The sequence below is a fragment of the Cervus canadensis genome, chromosome 6 (genome assembly GCF_019320065.1).
Source record: "Cervus canadensis isolate Bull #8, Minnesota chromosome 6, ASM1932006v1, whole genome shotgun sequence".
Taxonomy (NCBI): Eukaryota; Metazoa; Chordata; class Mammalia; order Artiodactyla; family Cervidae; genus Cervus; species Cervus canadensis.
In genome coordinates, this window is record NC_057391.1 from 54,727,410 (window position 1) to 54,745,660 (window position 18,251).

The 18,251-nt window shown below is 34.5% G+C and overlaps 1 protein-coding gene across 3 annotated transcripts in view; it reads left to right on the forward strand.

Annotated features, from left to right (window-relative positions):
• The window catches only part of DMXL2 (Dmx like 2), a 169,486-nt gene that overhangs the window by 79,563 nt on the left and 71,672 nt on the right, over nt 1-18,251 (forward strand). For all 3 annotated transcript variants that reach the window (XM_043471987.1, XM_043471988.1, XM_043471989.1), the window contains exons 7-13: nt 389-567; nt 2,273-2,456; nt 4,921-5,095; nt 8,745-8,984; nt 9,707-9,978; nt 10,817-11,513; nt 11,844-11,965. In XM_043471987.1, coding sequence (XP_043327922.1) covers nt 389-567; nt 2,273-2,456; nt 4,921-5,095; nt 8,745-8,984; nt 9,707-9,978; nt 10,817-11,513; nt 11,844-11,965 — 1,869 coding nt within the window. The remainder of the gene's footprint in view (nt 1-388; nt 568-2,272; nt 2,457-4,920; nt 5,096-8,744; nt 8,985-9,706; nt 9,979-10,816; nt 11,514-11,843; nt 11,966-18,251) is intronic.

The following is an 18,251-nucleotide window of genomic DNA, read 5'->3' on the forward strand; positions in this document are numbered from 1 at the left end:
AAGGAGAAGAGGATAACTGTGCCAGATAACATGGCTTCTTTCTTATCCAAGCTATCATCTGATTTCAGAGTCTTTTGAGTCTTTTCTTTACAGGGAGGACCCTGGTGTATTGAAGTGGGGGAGTTTGGCTTCAGTCTCTATTTGAAAACCAGCTTTGTGTAGAGAATATTGATAATGAGCACATGGTCCATTTATCCTTCATGAATGGTATCATTTAGAGTAATAAGGCTCATTTTATTAATAGATTTAGATTTAGTTCTGTACTATATATAAAAACTCTGTGTATTTTTTATATATAGGTTAATTTTTAAAGCTTCTGTTCAAACCACTTAAATTTTGAAGTGTGTGTGTACAAATTAATTTTATATTGGCCTATATATTTTTACAGGATGATTGTCTTTTGAAAGTGTGGTATCCTATGACTGGTTGGAAGTCTTCAATTATACCTCAGGATCATCATGAAGTGAAAAGGAGACAAGCGTCTACTCAGTTTTCCTTTGTGTATTTGGCACATCCACGAGCTGTAACAGGTTTTTCATGGCGTAAAACTAGCAAGTATATGCCCAGGTTAGACAAGTGTATCATGTAACTTCATTTTGTACACTTATATGTTTATAAAAATAATGAAAACAAAAGTTCTTTTGATTGATATGGTGACAGTTAAGAGCATAGGTTCTAGGTGTCAACTGCCTGAATTCAGATTCTGCTGTTACCAGCTTTGTGAGCTTTTGACTAAATTTCTTAAGCTCTCCTTGCCCTTGTAGATGAGGGTAGCAGTAGTACCTACCTCAGAGAGTTGTATGAGACTAAAATATGTGAGCGCGTGTAAATGCTTATACAGGCCTTTGCACTTTGTGTGTGCCCAGACAGCATTAGCTAGTATTGTCAGTATTAGCAGCAGCAATAGATTCTAAGAAGCAAACATTTGCAGGTAATAGAAAAGCACACATTAAGGAAGAATAAAACATAGTAATAAACTGTTAGTAATCCACATGCTGGGAACGTGTAATCACATAGAGTAAATAGTGTCCCAACTTTTTCTTAAGCCTAGCAACAGAAACTTATCAAATTTTTCCTCATTGTTACAGCATCTTTTAAAAGTATTTGAAAGATTAAGCAAGCTATAAAATAGCCTAAGCAAATGATTCTTGTATTATATGTAAGTTCTAAAAATGCTTGCTTGGAAATCTGTATTTATTCTTGAGGAAGGGTTATTTCACTGCTCAATATATCTGAGCACCATTTGCCCTTGATGGGAAATACAGCACACTCAGTGTGGGGCTCAGTAAATGATAACATGGGGAATGTATACAGTTTTGGAACCTAAATAAAAGGCTCTTCTAGCTTAATCTGCTTAAGTTATTTGCATCTATGGAAAACATTTGCAGAACACTTTGCCTTTGACTGAGTCAGATTCTGTGTAAGCATATTTTTAACAGGAAAATTTTTCGCGCTTTTTTTTTTTTAAGATAAGTGGTTAAGTCACTTCAGCTGCTTGATACTGTGAATTTTTGCTTAACTTAATGGAAATTGATTTATAGTTTGAAATTATAGTCTCCTTATAGTTTTATTAATACATTTGTTTCCCTATTCGTAACTGTTTAGATTATAAGAAGGATAAAGCTACTATTGTGATAAACCACATAGTTTAATTATAATTAATGATCTTTTATTATGGTCATTCTATAATTTGTAATGACAGAAATGTAGGTTTCCTTTTGCTGTCTTGTTTGTTTTGTTTAGGGGATACTAATCCTCCAGAGCCTTGTTTTCAAGCAGCACATGTATATAATCTGGCATTAATTTATTTGTTTCCTTTTCACCCCTGCTTCCTAGTTTTTATGATGTTCAGCAGTACTGTGTGTGATTTCAAGCTCTTTGATTGATACTTTTTCTCCACACAGTGTAACTTCTAAAACAATTGAACACGTACTATACTATCATTTAGTTTAGCTATTCAGAGTTTAAATTTAATGAATTAAGGTGAGTGTCAGACACAGTTAGGTTATTCTTATTGCATGGTAACAGATTGCATCCTGAGTCCAGCCTGCCACCTTGCAGGTCTGAGCGGGTAATAAATGGGTGTTGGTGAGAGTGTGAAGTAGTCAGTAGAAATCCATTATCATTATTGGAAAAATAATTGCAGATAGATCATACTGTTAGTTTTGTACTAATGTCATCTTTAAGCATGAGGAACTAAGTATGAATAGCCTTTAATTTTTCATGGCATTGATATTTATAGTAGCTTTTATTTCTTTCTCTTTATCATTAGAGGTTCTGTCTGTAATGTGTTATTAACTTCGTGCCATGATGGTGTCTGCCGGCTCTGGGCAGAAACCTTACTTCCAGAAGACTGTCTTTTGGGTGAGCAGATTTGTGAGACTACCACTTCCAGTGTTTCCAGCAACCTTACTCATGCTGGAAAACACAAAGACAGGATACAGCATGCTCTTGAGGTACTGTATTATATAAAACAGTAAATGAATCTTGAAGATAATGTGTCGTGTAAAAGTCCTTGAAATTGGTTGTAATTAAAAATATTTTGTGGGGAATTCCCTTGCAGTCCAGTGGTTAGGCCTAGGTCCATTCTCTAGTAGGGCACAGGTTCAGTCCCTGGTCAGGGAAATAAGATCTTGCAAGCTGCATGGCACAGCCAAAAGATAAAAAATAAAATACCACAGTAACCTTTAAAAAATAAACAGAAATATTTTGCTTTTGTTCTGTGAGGATTGAATTTTACTAACTAAAAGTGACTTATAATTAAAAAATAAAGTTAAAAATGACCGTGAATAAGAATAAAAATGTTAAGATATTAAGTGAACTTATATAATTGCATAGTTTTCATGGTTTACTATTTTGAAAATGAAATAGTTTTTATAATTTTTAAATTATAAAAGTGCTTTAGATTTTTATAATATAGTGTGAACTGTTATGCCCATTATGATTAGGGAATAAAGTGAGATAAACATATTACTTATGCTTATTCTAAAATTAGATTACAAACAAGAAAAAAAAGTGTGAGTTTATAATCCAACTCTTCCAGTATATGTGTTTGTGCATTTTTTTCTTTATTTATAAGATTGAGATTGTCGTAATGTTTTATAACTTGCTTTTTATACTTAATGTATTATAAAGATCTCTCTACATTACTAATTATACATTGCATATTTACATGAGCACTTTAATGGTTACATAGTCAAAATGGTTTTTGCATTTTCAGCAGACAGAAGTATTTTGGCGGTTTGATAGGCTAAGGATGTGGTCCTTTAAAATTTTATATAAGATAGTCCTGCTCTGATAGTATCTGTGATTAGGCACTATTTATACTTTTTTTTTCAACATTTAAATCATAAATGAAATTAAAAGCAGGAGTCAGAACAGAGTTATAGTATTTTTTTTTGTAGTGTGTTTTGATATTGATTGCAGTTTAGTAGGGAAAAGTACTTTATTTACTAGGTATTTACAGTAATTTATATATACTTGTGTAACATTTTATCTCTATGTATAAGCTTTTGGAGGCTTAAGGACTTTTAGATATTTTTGTATCCTGCATGTTACCTAATATATTGCTTTTCAAGTATTTGTTAAATTTAATTACTGCCACATACAATAAAAGCAAAAATGTAATATGTAATCAGTGATTAGACAGTTTTGCACTCTTTTAATAAAATGTTGTTCAATAGTAGTGTTAAAATTGTTTTTAATAGAAAAAGCCTGATTACCTACTTACAAGCTCTTTTGCTTTTTAACATCCTTTCCTACAAAACTCCTAACTGTAAGCTCTATATAATTCTATATATACTTAAATTATACCTTTTGTTTCTAGGAGAAAATAACTGGTCTTGCAATCTAATTTAAAATAATGATAAACGTCAAAGATCGAGTGAAAATAATTTGATAGGTATAATCAAAGAAATAAACAGGGAGACCAGAGACAGAGGACACACCATAGAACTGATACTGTTTTTCACACAAAAAGGGACAAGAGCTGTGGAATTGAAAGGAAGGTGCAGATATTTTACCTTAATCAGAAATAACTGAGAGGATGCTACATTTTATTTAACTGAATGTGAGGAATAAATGGAAAGAATGGTATATTATTAAATATTATTAGGCATGGTTTTGGGGGTGGTTATGTGACACAAAAAGGAAGTGCCATGAGGTGGAGTTATGATGTGGAGAAAAGATGGTGCCAAGAGTTGACATGGTCCCATGTCAGAATAGTTCAAATGATGGGGTATGTCAGTACAGAATTTTTATTATAGATACTTATCCCAATTTAAGCAAATTCCACAGGTCATCACTTTCATGAGGTCTTCCTGGCTGCACTAAGTTAAGGTTTCCTGTTGTTATTCTGTATTTTTGTACCCTCTTTTTGTCTTTATAATAGAGGTTATATATGATTATTTAGCTGGCTGTGTAGTCCTTGGGTCTGCCCTGGTGGCTCAGAAGGTAAAGAATCTGCCTGCAGTGCAGGAGAGGGTTCAATCCCTGGGTCAGGAAGATCCCCTGGAGAAGGAAATTGCAACCCACTCTGATATTCTTGCCTAGAGAACAGTGAGAATTTTGAGGAGGAATATTCTTTCTGGTAGGAAGATTTGGAATTTATTTTTACACTCATATGACTAGTAAATTTCACCTCAGTACTGGGATATCCCCACAAAACTAGACTTTGGACTCCTAATCTTTGTAGCAGTTTCTGTAGATAATAAGTGTTTTTGAGCAACTGCTGCCTTGAACTATAAAATTTGCAAGGCCAATGGAGAATATATTCAGAGTTGTTCTATTGTAGTTAAATTTTCCTATAAGATAGGTTTTACAGAAAGAAAAGTTATTAAGATCCTTGATTATCAAAAGTACTTTGATCAGCATTAGTTAGACTTCCCAGACTTAGATTTAGTAATTATTTTTCTGTTTTAGACAATACACCATTTGAAAAATTTAAGAAAAGGACAAAGGCGATCTTCTGTTCTTGTAACTCACACTGAATTAAAGCCTGATGAGACGGCAACACATGAAGTTCAAAGACATATTTCCCACCACGCAAATGCACTGTGTCATTTTCACATTGCAGCAAGCATCAACCCCGCCACAGGTAAAGGATAGTAAAGTTTTACTTACTATCTGCTGAAATAAGATAAATAGAAAAGTAGGACTACTTTTATAACCTGTTTTTAATTTTATATAAACGCTCCATGTTTCCTTTTAAAATAATTCTTAATTAGAATAGAAATATAAGATTCCATTTCTTAAATTGAGACTGTGATTCTCAGGGAATAATTTTGGATAAGTATTTTTGAACACCTTAGTTTGTCTAGAATATAGCAAAGTTTCTAAGTAAATTAGAGGTTTAGTTGAACCTGGGGATGAACAGAAGTGGCAGCTTGGTTAATTAATGTGATATTCCTTCCTTCTGTATTTTCACTATTATTCTCTCTTCTCAACTCTTCTTTATAACTTTTCATAGAGTTTTCTTTATATTTCAACATATCTTGTTTTTACTCTCATACACTTTCTTGTCCTGCATTCAAGATAGTTTTTCTTCTAACCTTTATATTTTATTTTTGCTTTTTTCTTCTTGAGGCAGGTTCATTGTTGGCCAGAGCATATTTAAAGCTTCTGTTTAAGGTCATTGTTTTCTTTCTGCATGAAAAACATATGATAAGGCCTAGGAGTTTCATATTATATTGCTGGAAGAACTATATTTGTACAATAGGAGGGATTTATCTGGGCTTCCCAAATGGTGAATTGGGTAAAGAATCCACCTGCCAGTATAGGAGACGTGGGTTCGATCCTTGGGTTGGGAAGATCCCCTGGAGTTCAAAAATGGCAAGTCACTCCAGTATTCTTGCCTGGAAAATTCCATGGACAGAGGAGCCTTGGAAGGCTACATTCATGGACTCTCAAAGAGTCAGACATGACTGAGCATGCACACATGTAGTTTTGGGGCTTCCCTGGTGGTTCATTGTTAAAGAGTCCACCTGCCAATGCAGGAGATGCAGGTTCAATCCCTGGGTTGGGAAGATCCCTGGAGAAGGAAGTGACAACCCACGCCAGTATTCTTGCTTGGGAAATCCTATGGTCAGGGGAGTGTGGTAGGCTACAGTCCATGGGGTTGCAAAAGAGTCAGACATGATTTAGTAACTAAACATAGTTATGTTTTATTGAAATGGCAGTCTGTTGCTTCAGGGTGAAGATAGAGGATTTTATTTTTAAATATTTATTTATAAAAGATGATACTCAGCAGATGGAGTTGTGAAAAAGTGACCTTTAGATGCTTACCCCCATTGTATTGAATAGTAGTGGTTATAGATGTGTGTTGTCCAGTGTGGTGGCCATGAACCACATGTAGCTGTTTGAGCACTTGCAATGTGGATAGTAGAAACTGTGATATGCTCTAAAATACACACTGGATTTTTAAGACTTCAGAAAACAGTGAAATAATGTAAGATCTCTTATTGATAATTTTATTTAATATCAATTACATGTTGAAATGATAATATTTTATCTATATTGGGTCAGATAAAATATATTATTAAAATTAAGTTTACCTGTTTATATAATGTGGCAACTAAAATAAAAATTATGTATTGGCCTTGTATTTGTGGTTTGCATTATACTTCTATTGAGTAATAGAAGTTTGCTGTGCTACCTGATTAAATTTTTTTTAATATATTATCTTTTCTGACCTAACATCTTAATTGTATTCTAAGATTTATAACACCACTTGTTTTCAAAATGGTGGTGGTTTTAGATTTTTATAGATTTTCAACCTTTGTCAAAGAACCTTATTTTGAGTTATTGCCCATGAGGAAGACTTAACTTCAAACAAAAAACAATCAGTGATAGTATGCAGATACTGTGTTAGACAGCTTTGCCTTTTACCTGTATATACTATTCTAATCAAATGAAATAGGATCACAGGATCATTCCTTGTGGATAGGCATTCTGTTACATCATTTGAGTCTAAGTACTAGATGTGTTCTTGTGGCCATTAGGCCTTGTCTTCTAGCATTTTTATTAACTTTCACCATTTAGCCAATTTTAGCCATCTTCACCCTAACTTATCTACACATTATTTTAAAAATTATTTTGTACAAATATTTAACATCATGTGTTTATAGGTACTGTTTGTAAAAAAATACATTTAGGTTGACCTAGTTGTTAAATACAAATAATTTTATATTGTAGGACTTCTCCGCCCCCTCTTTTTTTTTTAAGGAAAACCTCTCAACCTTAGAGTAAAGCTGAAAGCATAGTGTAGTGAATACCCATGTGCTCTTTACCCACATTCAGTCATTAACCTTTCACCATGTTTGGTTTTATTCTCTCTCCTCATGTGTGTGTGTACCTTTGCTCCCTTCTCCATTATCTTTGGCCGAGCCATTTGAAAGTAGTCACTGACATTTTCCTTCATCCCCTAAATATTTTACAACATTACCTAAATATTTCAAAATGTATCTTCTGATAAAAAGAGTATATTATAATGTTATAGTTCCTATTAACATGTAGATTCTTTTTTTTAATGCATTTGTTATTTCTCTTTAAATGCCACTAATTTGGAATAATCACTCTTCAAAAACATGTCTCAAGAGAGTTATCTCTCAGTTATCTTTTAGGATGTCTTACAGTCAGAATATTTGTCCATGATAAGATTTGGGTTGAGATTTGGATTTTTACCTAGTACATAGGTATGTAGGGGATGTACTGTTTTATAGGATTGTTAATTTACATTTCTTATTTTATTTGATTTGTTTCATTTCTGTTAGAAAACCAGGCTTGTAACCCAGGAATTGGAAAAAAAGAACACTTTGGAGCTTTATTTAACATTGATATTTATGAATAAAACACTTCTAGAATATATTACTTATTTCATGTTTAGATTCTCACTTCTTTTGCAGAGGACAGTCTTTTTTCTTTTTATTGAGTGGATTCTTTATAATTTGATTGAGGATTAAGGAGATTGTTGTTGTTTTTTTTTTGAATTATACTATTTTGCATGAACTGATCAATAGCATGAATTTCAGTTACCCCACATGGAGAAAATCTGCTATACTTAGTACTTTGCTTGCCTTCCTGCATTCTTTCTTAGCATTATTTGCCTCAACTTTTAAGGAAAGTTTAAAACAGTCAACAAAGTTGGAAGAATAGTACAGTGAACACTAATTTCACCCACTTTGATTCAACAATTGCTAACATTTTCCCAGTTGCTTTATTCTCTCTGTGTATATACACATATGTGTATGTGGGGGTGTGTGAGTGAAATTTTTTCTTAATGTTTTCAAAGTAACACATCATAGCACATCACCCTACATAATTTAGCAAGTGTCTCCTAAGAATAAGGAAATTCTGTCACATAGTCACAATATCATTATTGTACCTAAGAAAATTAAAAATAATTCCATGGTCTCTAATCATCATAGTTAAATTTCAGTCATCTCAAAAATGTCTTTGAGAGTTGCTTTTCTGTTATATCTTTTTTTTCCCCTTGTCCCCAAACCAGGATTCAATAAAAGTTTGTGCATTTGGTGTGTTTGGCTTTTAAATGATTAATTCCATGTAAGTCTATGCCATTAATTCATTTACCATTAAATTTAATTAAAATTTCAAATCTTGCTAGAGTTATGTTTACTTTTTGTTTAGCCTATTTTTTTGTGTAATGGAATTAGTCTTTTTAAGCACATGTAATATTTTAAAAGATGTTAAGAATTGATATAGAAATTTTATCTCTTCTGATTCCACAGATATTCCAAATATCTTGGTTGGCACTGTATTTAACATTGATGATGGAAATGGGGGCTTTGTAGTTCATTGGTTAAACAACAAAGAATTTCATTTTACATCATCTACTGAAATATTTATGCAGCAATTAAGAAAACTTTCTGAAAGGCAGGTAGATCATGAAAACGACGAAGGCGATAAAGAAGATGAGGAACGTTCACAGGAGGAAAGAGAGAGAGGTTTACATATGAAACTAGATCATGGTGAGTATACTGTATTCAGGTTTTTCTTTTTTTCAGGCTGACAGTTTTTTGTGAAGCCACTTTTGGTTTGTAATCTTTCCTTCCTCCTCTCCTTCCTTTTCATTTTTCCATTTATTTCACAGGTTTTTTTCTGACCATCTAATATGGACCATCTACCATCTAGTTTTGCTTTCTTATAATGTATTGCTTTGAGTAATGTATTACTTTGCAAACCATGTTTTTTGGCGGTGGGGGTGATGGGGGATAGGTTTTGCTAATAATAGAGATAATAAAGATAATGTGATAGTGTGAATGAAATTTTGATTTATCTAAAATTAAGAAATGTAGTAAATTTCAGTTCAGACCAGAAAATAATTTCCTTCCTTGTTTTTTCTCCCCTGGCCATAAATTGGGAAAGGGATTCATGATCTCTAAAGATGATATTCTGTTTATTGATTGTCTGGTTATGTAAATAGTCTTCCTTGGTGGCTCAGAGGGTAAAGCCTCTACCTGCAATGTGGGAGACCTGGGTTCAATCCCTGGGTTGGGAACATCCTCTGGAGAAGGAAATGACAACCCACTCCAGTACTCTTGCCTGGAAAATTCCATGAAAGGAGGAGCCTGGTAGGGTACAGTCAATGGGTTTGCAAAGAGTTGTACGTGACTGAGCGACTGAACTGAGTATGTAAATGAATTTTTATAGTATTATTAGTATGTACTGATGAATTTATTTTCTGACTTAGAATTATCCCTAGATAGAGAATCTGAAGCAGGTACAGGATCATCAGAACATGAAGATGCGGAAAGAGAGGGAAGTCCTAGAACCTATTCATGGCCTATTATGTCAGTGCCACTGCCTACGGTCCTGCTTGATCGGAAGATCGAAATGCTGCTAGCTGAATGGAATAAGAATCCTGACATGCTTTTTACCATACACCCAGTAGACGGTACCTTCCTAGTGTGGCATGTAAAGTATTTGGATGAATATAATCCTGGAATATTTAGACAAGTCCAGGTATATTTTACTGATGAAGCAGTTTTTACATTTCTTAAAAAAGTGAAACAGATGCCATTCAGGTTTAGCAGTTTTTCAGAAATACTTAAGCATTTTATTTTTGATAAGCAACTAAGAAGAGAATAACTTGCTCCCAAAGGGGGTCAATAATAGCCAATTTTACAAACTTGATTAATTCAAGTAAAGTTAATTTAACTATGAAATGCAATAGTGAACGTCTGAATATGTGTATATTAGGTTTTTTCCCTAGGAATTAACAGTATTTTGAATAAACTTAAGAAACTACCCGAGGGGGCTTCCCAGGTAGCCAGTGCAGGAGACATAAGAAACGTGGGTTCAATCATTGGGTGGGAAGATCCCCTGGAGGAAGGGATGGCAACCCACTCCAGTATTCTTGACTGGAGAATCCCATGGACAGAGGAGCCTGGAGGGCTGCAGTCCATAGGGTCGCAAAGAGTCGGAAACAACTAAAATGACTTAGCACTCAAGAAACTGTCCTAAAAATGTGACTCGGGATGAGTCCCCCCGCTTCTCCAGTTTTATTCATTAAATCTAGTTATCTTTATCTGTTACCTTTCTGAACAATACTTGTTTAGATTTGTAGTTGTAGTCATTTAAATGTACAGGCAAGACACCTGCAACTATTTCTTTACTCTTCTCATAGGCTATGAATAGAGATGATATTATATAGAGGAAAAGGATTAGAACATAATGAAGTTGAAAATGATATTTTTTGCTAGGAAGCTGAGGTTTGACATTATGAAAATTAAAGTATTTTTGGAAGACTTTGAGAGGAGGCAAACTACTTACACTGAGTCATCATAATTGTCTTTTTCAGGTTTCTTTTTCTTCTCGGATTCCTGTTGCATTTCCATCTGGTGATGCAAGCTCTCTTAGTAAAAATATCATGATGTATGCCTGTATAAATGCTGCGAAAGACTCTCACCACACCCCCTTACACCGAGACATGCTGGCTGAAGGCAGTCCTCGTGGATCACTGGCGCACTCTGGATCACACAGTACAAATATGAACATTGTAGCTCCCACAGTGATGATGGTCTCTAAACACATAGATGGCTCTCTCAATCAGTGGGCAGTCACGTTTGCTGAGAAGTCTGCCTTTACCACTGTTCTAACTGTATCTCACAAATTTAGGTATTGTGGTCATCGATTTCACCTCAATGACCTGGCATGTCATTCAGTTTTACCATTATTATTGACATCATCTCATCACAATGCTCTATTGACTCCTGAATCAGATTTTCAGTGGGACTCAGACAGTAAATTAAGTAGATTGATAGATCCTGTAAGACACATAAAGGGTTCCTTGAAACAACCTCTCAGAAATGCAGCAACGCGTACATTTCATGACCCGAATGCCATCTACAGTGAACTTATTCTGTGGCGTGTGGACCCAATAGGACCCTTGTCATACACTGGAGGAGTGTCAGAGTTGGCACGAATTAACTCTTTACATACTTCAGCCTTCTCTAATGTTGCTTGGCTTCCAACTCTTATTCCCAGTTACTGTCTTGGTAAGTGTTCATTTTAATAGTAAAATTAATAAAAGCTTTAAAACTGTTATTTATATACAAAGTAATTTATACTTATTAGGGGCTTTTAGTAAGTATTCAAATGTAGATATCCGACTTTAGAGTTTCTAAAAGTTTGTTTTTAATTTTTTCTCTCTCATAACCTATTTTCTATTGAATTTTTTGTTGATAATTTTATATTTATTAATTGTATCCATTTCATTGTGATTATGGACCATGGTTATACCTAAAAAGAGAAGTATGGAATTTTTTTTCTGTACTTCAGTCAGTAATAAAAATATATATTATAATGCAGACTGTTTACTTTCTCAGGCACGTATTGCAATTCTGCTAGTGCTTGCTTTGTTGCTTCTGATGGCAAAAATCTGAGACTCTACCAAGCTGTAGTAGATGCAAGGAAATTATTGGATGAACTGTCAGATCCAGAATCTTCAGTAAGTATTTCCTAATCTTTATTAATATATTTAAGCTAAGAAGCCATTCTCTCTTGTCTAGGACTTTCATTTGTTAGGAGGTGTTCAGGGAGTAAGCATCTGTTCTGGGCTCTCTGTAACTAGTTTGTTTTTCCTTAATTTGTGTTTTAAGGTGCATGAATCAAAATTACCATCTAATGATGCCTTCACTGCTGTGGCCCAGATTCAATCTCTGGTCAAGGAACTAGGATCCCTGTGGTCTAGAAAAAAAATTACAGTTTATACATCACATATCAATTTTACATTTAAAGAAAGAAATATGAATTTTTTTTCCTAAAATACCCTTTTTTCTTGACATTTTTCACTCTCTCGTTTGGTTCCATTAATCTTTCTTTGTTCAAGAAAGGTTTTAAGGGAGCTTCACCAAGCTCTATGTTTAGGTTGGGAAAATTTGAACTTTTCTTAGCTTGAGTCATTATTTTAAAAAGTCCTGTGGTTTGAATATGTTATCAGTGGGTGGCAGTGTCTCATTCCACTCGTTCTGTATTTCAGCTGGAAGTCATGCATGTTAGTTAATACTCAGATTTGAATGGCGAATTTTCCATTTAGCTATGAAAACATGGCTTTTTATAAAATAACTGTTGTAATAAAAATGTTCCCAATATTGAAAATCAGTGACTCTTTTTGAATGCCTGTCATGTGTCCCTAGATGTGTAGGGAATACAGTGTCTGCCTTTAAGGAGATTTAAATATAGTTGAGGAAAGAAATTATTAATAAAAATTTAAATAACAGTTTAAGACAGAAGAGGTGTCTAAAGGTGATATATATAATCAGTTGGCAAACTGTATTTCATAATTCAGAGGTGAGAGAGATCAGATTAGGGTAGCCATAGAAGTTTTTATTAAGGACAGTATTTGAGTTCATTTTTGATAAATGGATAAGATTTAGAAAGATAGATTCTTAGTCTTTGTTGAGTGAGAGGATGGCCTGAAAGTAGTTACAGGAAGGTACATGTCTAAATAAGTCTTATTCCAAAAACAGTGATAATTGGATTGGAGTCACAAGGTTGACATAGAGAAAGTCTAGGAAAGTAGCATCTTAAAATTATGTAGGTGGAAGATTTGAAGTTCCCTTAGTCTAACTAGCTGTCTGATGCTTTATTTCTCTCTACAATGTTCCTGCCAACTTGTCTTCTGACTTCTGAGGAGGGAAACTCCACTCTAAATGCAGCACATTCAGTCTTTGAATTACCATCACAGTTATATTGAAATTAAATTTGTAATCCTTAAATTCTACTTCTTAGCTGTAGTTTCATTTAGAATAAGTCTAATGTTTCTTATGGACTTCTCAGGTGGCTCAGTGGTAAAGAATCCACCTGCCAGTGCAGGAGACATGGGGTCAATCCCTTGATCGAGAAGATCCCCTGGAGAAGGAAATGGCAACCCACTCCAGTATTCCTGCCTGGGAAATCCCACGGACAGAGGAGCCTGGCAGGCTACAGTACATAGGGGACTCAAAAGAGTTGGACATGACTGAGTGACTAAACAACATTTCTTACACGAGAGATCATCTCAGACACCTATCTTGTAATCCCCCAATTTTTTCCCTCAGGCCAGACCTGCTGCTCCTCTGCCCATAAATTTATCTAACTGCTTTTATATTTGAGCCTGGTTACTGTTCTGAGCAACTTTCGGTTTGTTTATACACCGGGAATTGTAGGATATCTAGAATATAGCAGTGTTATGCCCTCTTTCAGTAGATTATATCTTATCAGTCATGTCACATTCTTTGTATGTAATTAATTCATATTGAGCTTTCAATTAAATATTAGAGTCTTTTTTTTTTTTTTTTTGGTAGCAAGCCATCTTATATTTGTGCATTTGAATTTGGGACCCAAATATAGACTTACTTCCCTATTACATTTCACTCAGTAGTACCGGTGTTTAGTATCTCTTTGAATCCAGATTTTGTTATTTGTGTTACTTTTGTATGACTTACATCATCAGCCTGTTCGATGAATGTTGTTCTGTGTTTTCATCTAAGTCAATTTTATTTTTACAGAAATGTTAAATGTACTGGACTGAAGAAAGGACCTAGCAGTATACATTTGAAATCTTTCTCCATTTTTTTATTGTCTAGAATATTTCTTCAGCTTATCCCAAGTATTTGCATGAGTCAGCTTGCCATGCAAATAAAATACACCCTGTCTGCCAAATCTCTTGTAGTCAAAAAAGGAAGTCAGATTTGTATGAGATTGTTTTAATGTATAGTAGATTGTGTGTACCCTGATGTCTTTTGATGACTAAAATGTACTAAATAGACATCAGGCTCTTTATTGCAGCTTACAGAAGTACGCTCTTTTCCTTTTTGAAAATTACAACATTTATCTGCTTTTTGTATTTTGGCTGTGCTGATCCCCATAATTTCTCAGAGAATATACTCTATGGTTCATTCTTCTCATTGGCAAAATGTATCAATAACCTGGGCATTATTTTTCCAGGAAAATAGAAATTTCATTTAGAGCAGTTGAATACATTCTTGGAATTTTAAAATTTATCTTGGTCTTCTACTCCAGTGTAGTTACAAATGTAATTTTTTCTTAAACCTTCCATTTTCATTTTTTTTAAAGTTAAAATGCAATATTTATTCATTGTAGAAAAATTTTGACCCTTTCTACTTTCGTAAGCTGAATTCTTGAACAGAAGACCCCAGAGACAGGGCTTCCCTGGTGGTCCAGTGGTTAAGAATCCACCTGCCAATTCAGGAGACATGGGTTTGATCCCTGGTCCAGGAAGATCCCACATACCCCAGGGCAACTAAGCTGGTGTGCCACAGCTACCAAAACCCCACACTCTAGAGGCCGTGCTCTGCAACAAGAGGAACCTCTGAGTGTTGCAACAAAGAGCCCTCACAGGCAAAATTAAAAAACAAAAAAACCAAAAGAACACATTCCAATGTTATGAAAAAATGTACTTATCTAATTTTCTCTACTTGAAATTTTCTGTTTATAAATCTGTTTCTTATCAGTTGAGAGTTGTGACTTAAAATGAGTAAGAGGGACAAACTTGGAAAGTACAAAGTGGGTTTTGTGGGTATAAAATTTTAGCAAGATGTGTGAAATGAATCTGAAATGAATGGGAAAAAATTGGAAATATGTGAATTATCAGATGTGATATTATTATTAGAAAAAGTACATGTCATAAAACTTGTTTGTGGATATCTGTATTAGTTTCCTACTGCTGATGTAACAAAATTCCACAAACATGGTGACTTAAAACAGCACTTTTATTATATCTTTGAGGTCAAAGGCTCCAAAACCAAGGTATTAGCCAAGCCATAGTCTCTCTGTAGACACTAGAGGAGAGTCTTTTTTTTTTAAACCTTTTCCAGCTTCACAGGCTACCTGCATTTCTTGTCTTTCTTCCCCATCTTGCCTTTTGAAGATAGCAACATAGTACATAATATTTGCAAATCCTTTTCTCTTTCTGGTGTCTGCTCCTCTTGTCATATCTTTTTCTCCAAATCAGACCATATTTCCTCTCTTTTTATAAAGATTGTATTGGACATAATCCAAGATAACCTCTTCATATCAAGATCTTTAATCACATATGTCCTTTTTTTTTTTTGCCATGTAAAGTAACATATACATAAGTGCTAAGGATTAGGATGTAGACATCTTTGGGGGCCATTATTCTGACTACCATAGCACACTAATTTCATGTTCAAAATGAATATATGAAAAACTAACTGAAATGCTTTAGATTTTGAATTGCTCACTGGAGAAAAATAATGTTATGTGGATAATCTTGTTTACAAAAACCAGCCACTGACGTGGTTTTTAAATATTTTGATAATTTAAGTCTTATAGAAATTTCATCTGAAATAGTTTTAAGTGACATACAGTGTCAGTAATTTGTAATATAAAGTCAGTATTGTATTTGGATTTTCTAGAACCAATTCACAAATTTTGCTTAGTGCAGTCTTATCCATACTTAGAAGTAGACTTGGGAACTTAAAAAAAGTCCAGTCACAATGTTGCCCTGCAAAAAGAAGTTTTGGTAAGCTGAAGTTAAATTATTTTTGGTAAAAATAAATTTAAAATATTTTGTGAGTTTTAATATACTACCTTTCATTTTGTAATGTTTTTCAACCACTTTAATGTTCTGAAAAAAATTAACCTTAAAAAAACTGTGCAGTTTAACTTATTTATTTATTTATTTGTTTATTTTTTTTTACAATATTGTAGTGGTTTTTGCCATACATTGACATGAATCAGCATGGATTTACATGTATTCCCCATCCCGATCCCCCCTCCCACCTCCCTCCCCACCCCATTCCATCCCTCTGGGTCTTCCCAGTGCACCAGCCCCGAGCACTTGTCTCATGCATCCAACCTGGGCTGGTGATCTGTTTCACCCTTGATAATATACACGTTTCAATGCTGTTCTCTCAAAACATCCCACCGTCGCCTTCTCCCACAGAGTCCAAAAGTCTGTTCTGTACATCTGTGTCTCTTTTTCTGTTTTGCATATAGGGTTATCATTACCATCTTTCTAAATTCCATATATATGTGTTAGTATATTGTATTGGTCTTTATCTTCTGGCTTACTTCACTCTGTATAATGGGCTCCAGTTTCATCCATCTCATTAGGACTGATTCAAATGAATTCTTTTTAACGGCTGAGTAATATTCCATGGTGTATATGTACTACAGCTTCCTTATCCATTCATCTGCTGATGGGCATCGAGGTTGCTTCCATGTCCTGGCTATTATAAACAGTGCTGCGATGAACATTGGGGTGCACGTGTCTCTTTCAGATCTGGATTCCTCGGTGTGTATGCCCAGGAGTGGGATTGCTGGGTCATATGGCAGTTCTATTTCCAGTTTTTTAAGAAATCTCCACACTGTTCTCCATAGCAGCTGTACTAGTTTGCATTCCCACCAACAGTGTAAGAGGGTTCCCTTTTCTCCACACCCTCTCCAGCATTTATTGCTTGTAGACTTTTGGATAGCAGCCATCCTGACTGGCGTGTAATGGTACCTCATGGAGGTTTTGATTTGCATTTCTCTGATGATGAGTGATGTTGAGCATCTTTTCATGTGTTTGTTAGCCATCTGTATGTCTTCTTTGGAGAAATGTCTGTTTAGTTCTTTGGCCCATCTTTTGATTGGGTTATTTATTTTTCTGGAATTGAGCTGCAGGAGTTTCTTGTATATTTTTGAGATTAATCCTTTGTCTGTTTCTTCATTTGCTATTATTTTCTCCCATTCTGAAGGCTGTCTTTTCACCTTACTTATAGTTTCCTCTGTTGTGCAGAAGCTTTTAAGTTTCATTAGGTCCCATTTGTTTATTTATGCTTTTATATCCAATATTCTGGGAGGTGGGTCCTAGAGGATCCTGCTGTGATTTATGTCAGAGAGTGTTTTGCCTATGTCCTCCTCTAGGAGTTTTATAGTTTCTGGTCTTACGTTTAGATCTTTAATCCATTTTGAGTTTATTTTTGTGTATGGTGTTAGAAAGTGTTCTAGTTTCATTCTTTTATAAGTGGTTGACCAGTTTTCCCAGCACCACTTGTTAAAGAGGTTGTCTTTTCTCCATTGTATATTCTTTCCTCCTTTGTCAAAGATAAGGAGTCCATATGTGCGTGGATTTATCTCTGGGCTTTCTATTTTGTTCCATTGATCTAATTTCTGTCTTGTGCTAGTACCATACTGTCTTGATGACTGTGGCTTTGTAGTAGAGTCTGAAGTCAGGCAGGTTGATTCCTCCGCTTCCATTCTTCTTTCTCAAGATTACTTTGGCTATTCGAGGTTTTTTGTATTTCCATACAAATTGTGAAATTCTTTGGTCTAGTTCTGTGAAAAATACCGTTGGTAGCTTGATAGGGATTGCATTGAATCTATAGATTGCTTTGGGTAGAATAGCCATTTTGACAATATTGATTCTTCCAATCCATGAACACGGTATATTTCTCCATCTGTTTGTGTCCTCTTTGATTTCTTTCAGCAGTGTTTTATAGTTTTCTATGTATAGGTCTTTTGTTTCTTTAGGTAGATATACTCCTAAGTATTTTATTCTTTTTGTTGCAATGGTGAATGGTATTGTTTCCTTAATTTCTCTTTCTGTTTTTTCATTGTTAGTATATAGGAATCAAGGGATTTCTGATGTGTTAATTTTATATCCTGCAACTTTACATATTCATTGATTGCTTAGTAATTCTGGAAGAGTTTTTAGGTTTTTATGATAGTAGGATCATGGATCTGCAAACAGCGAGAGTTTCACTTCTTCTTTTGCCTATCTGGAT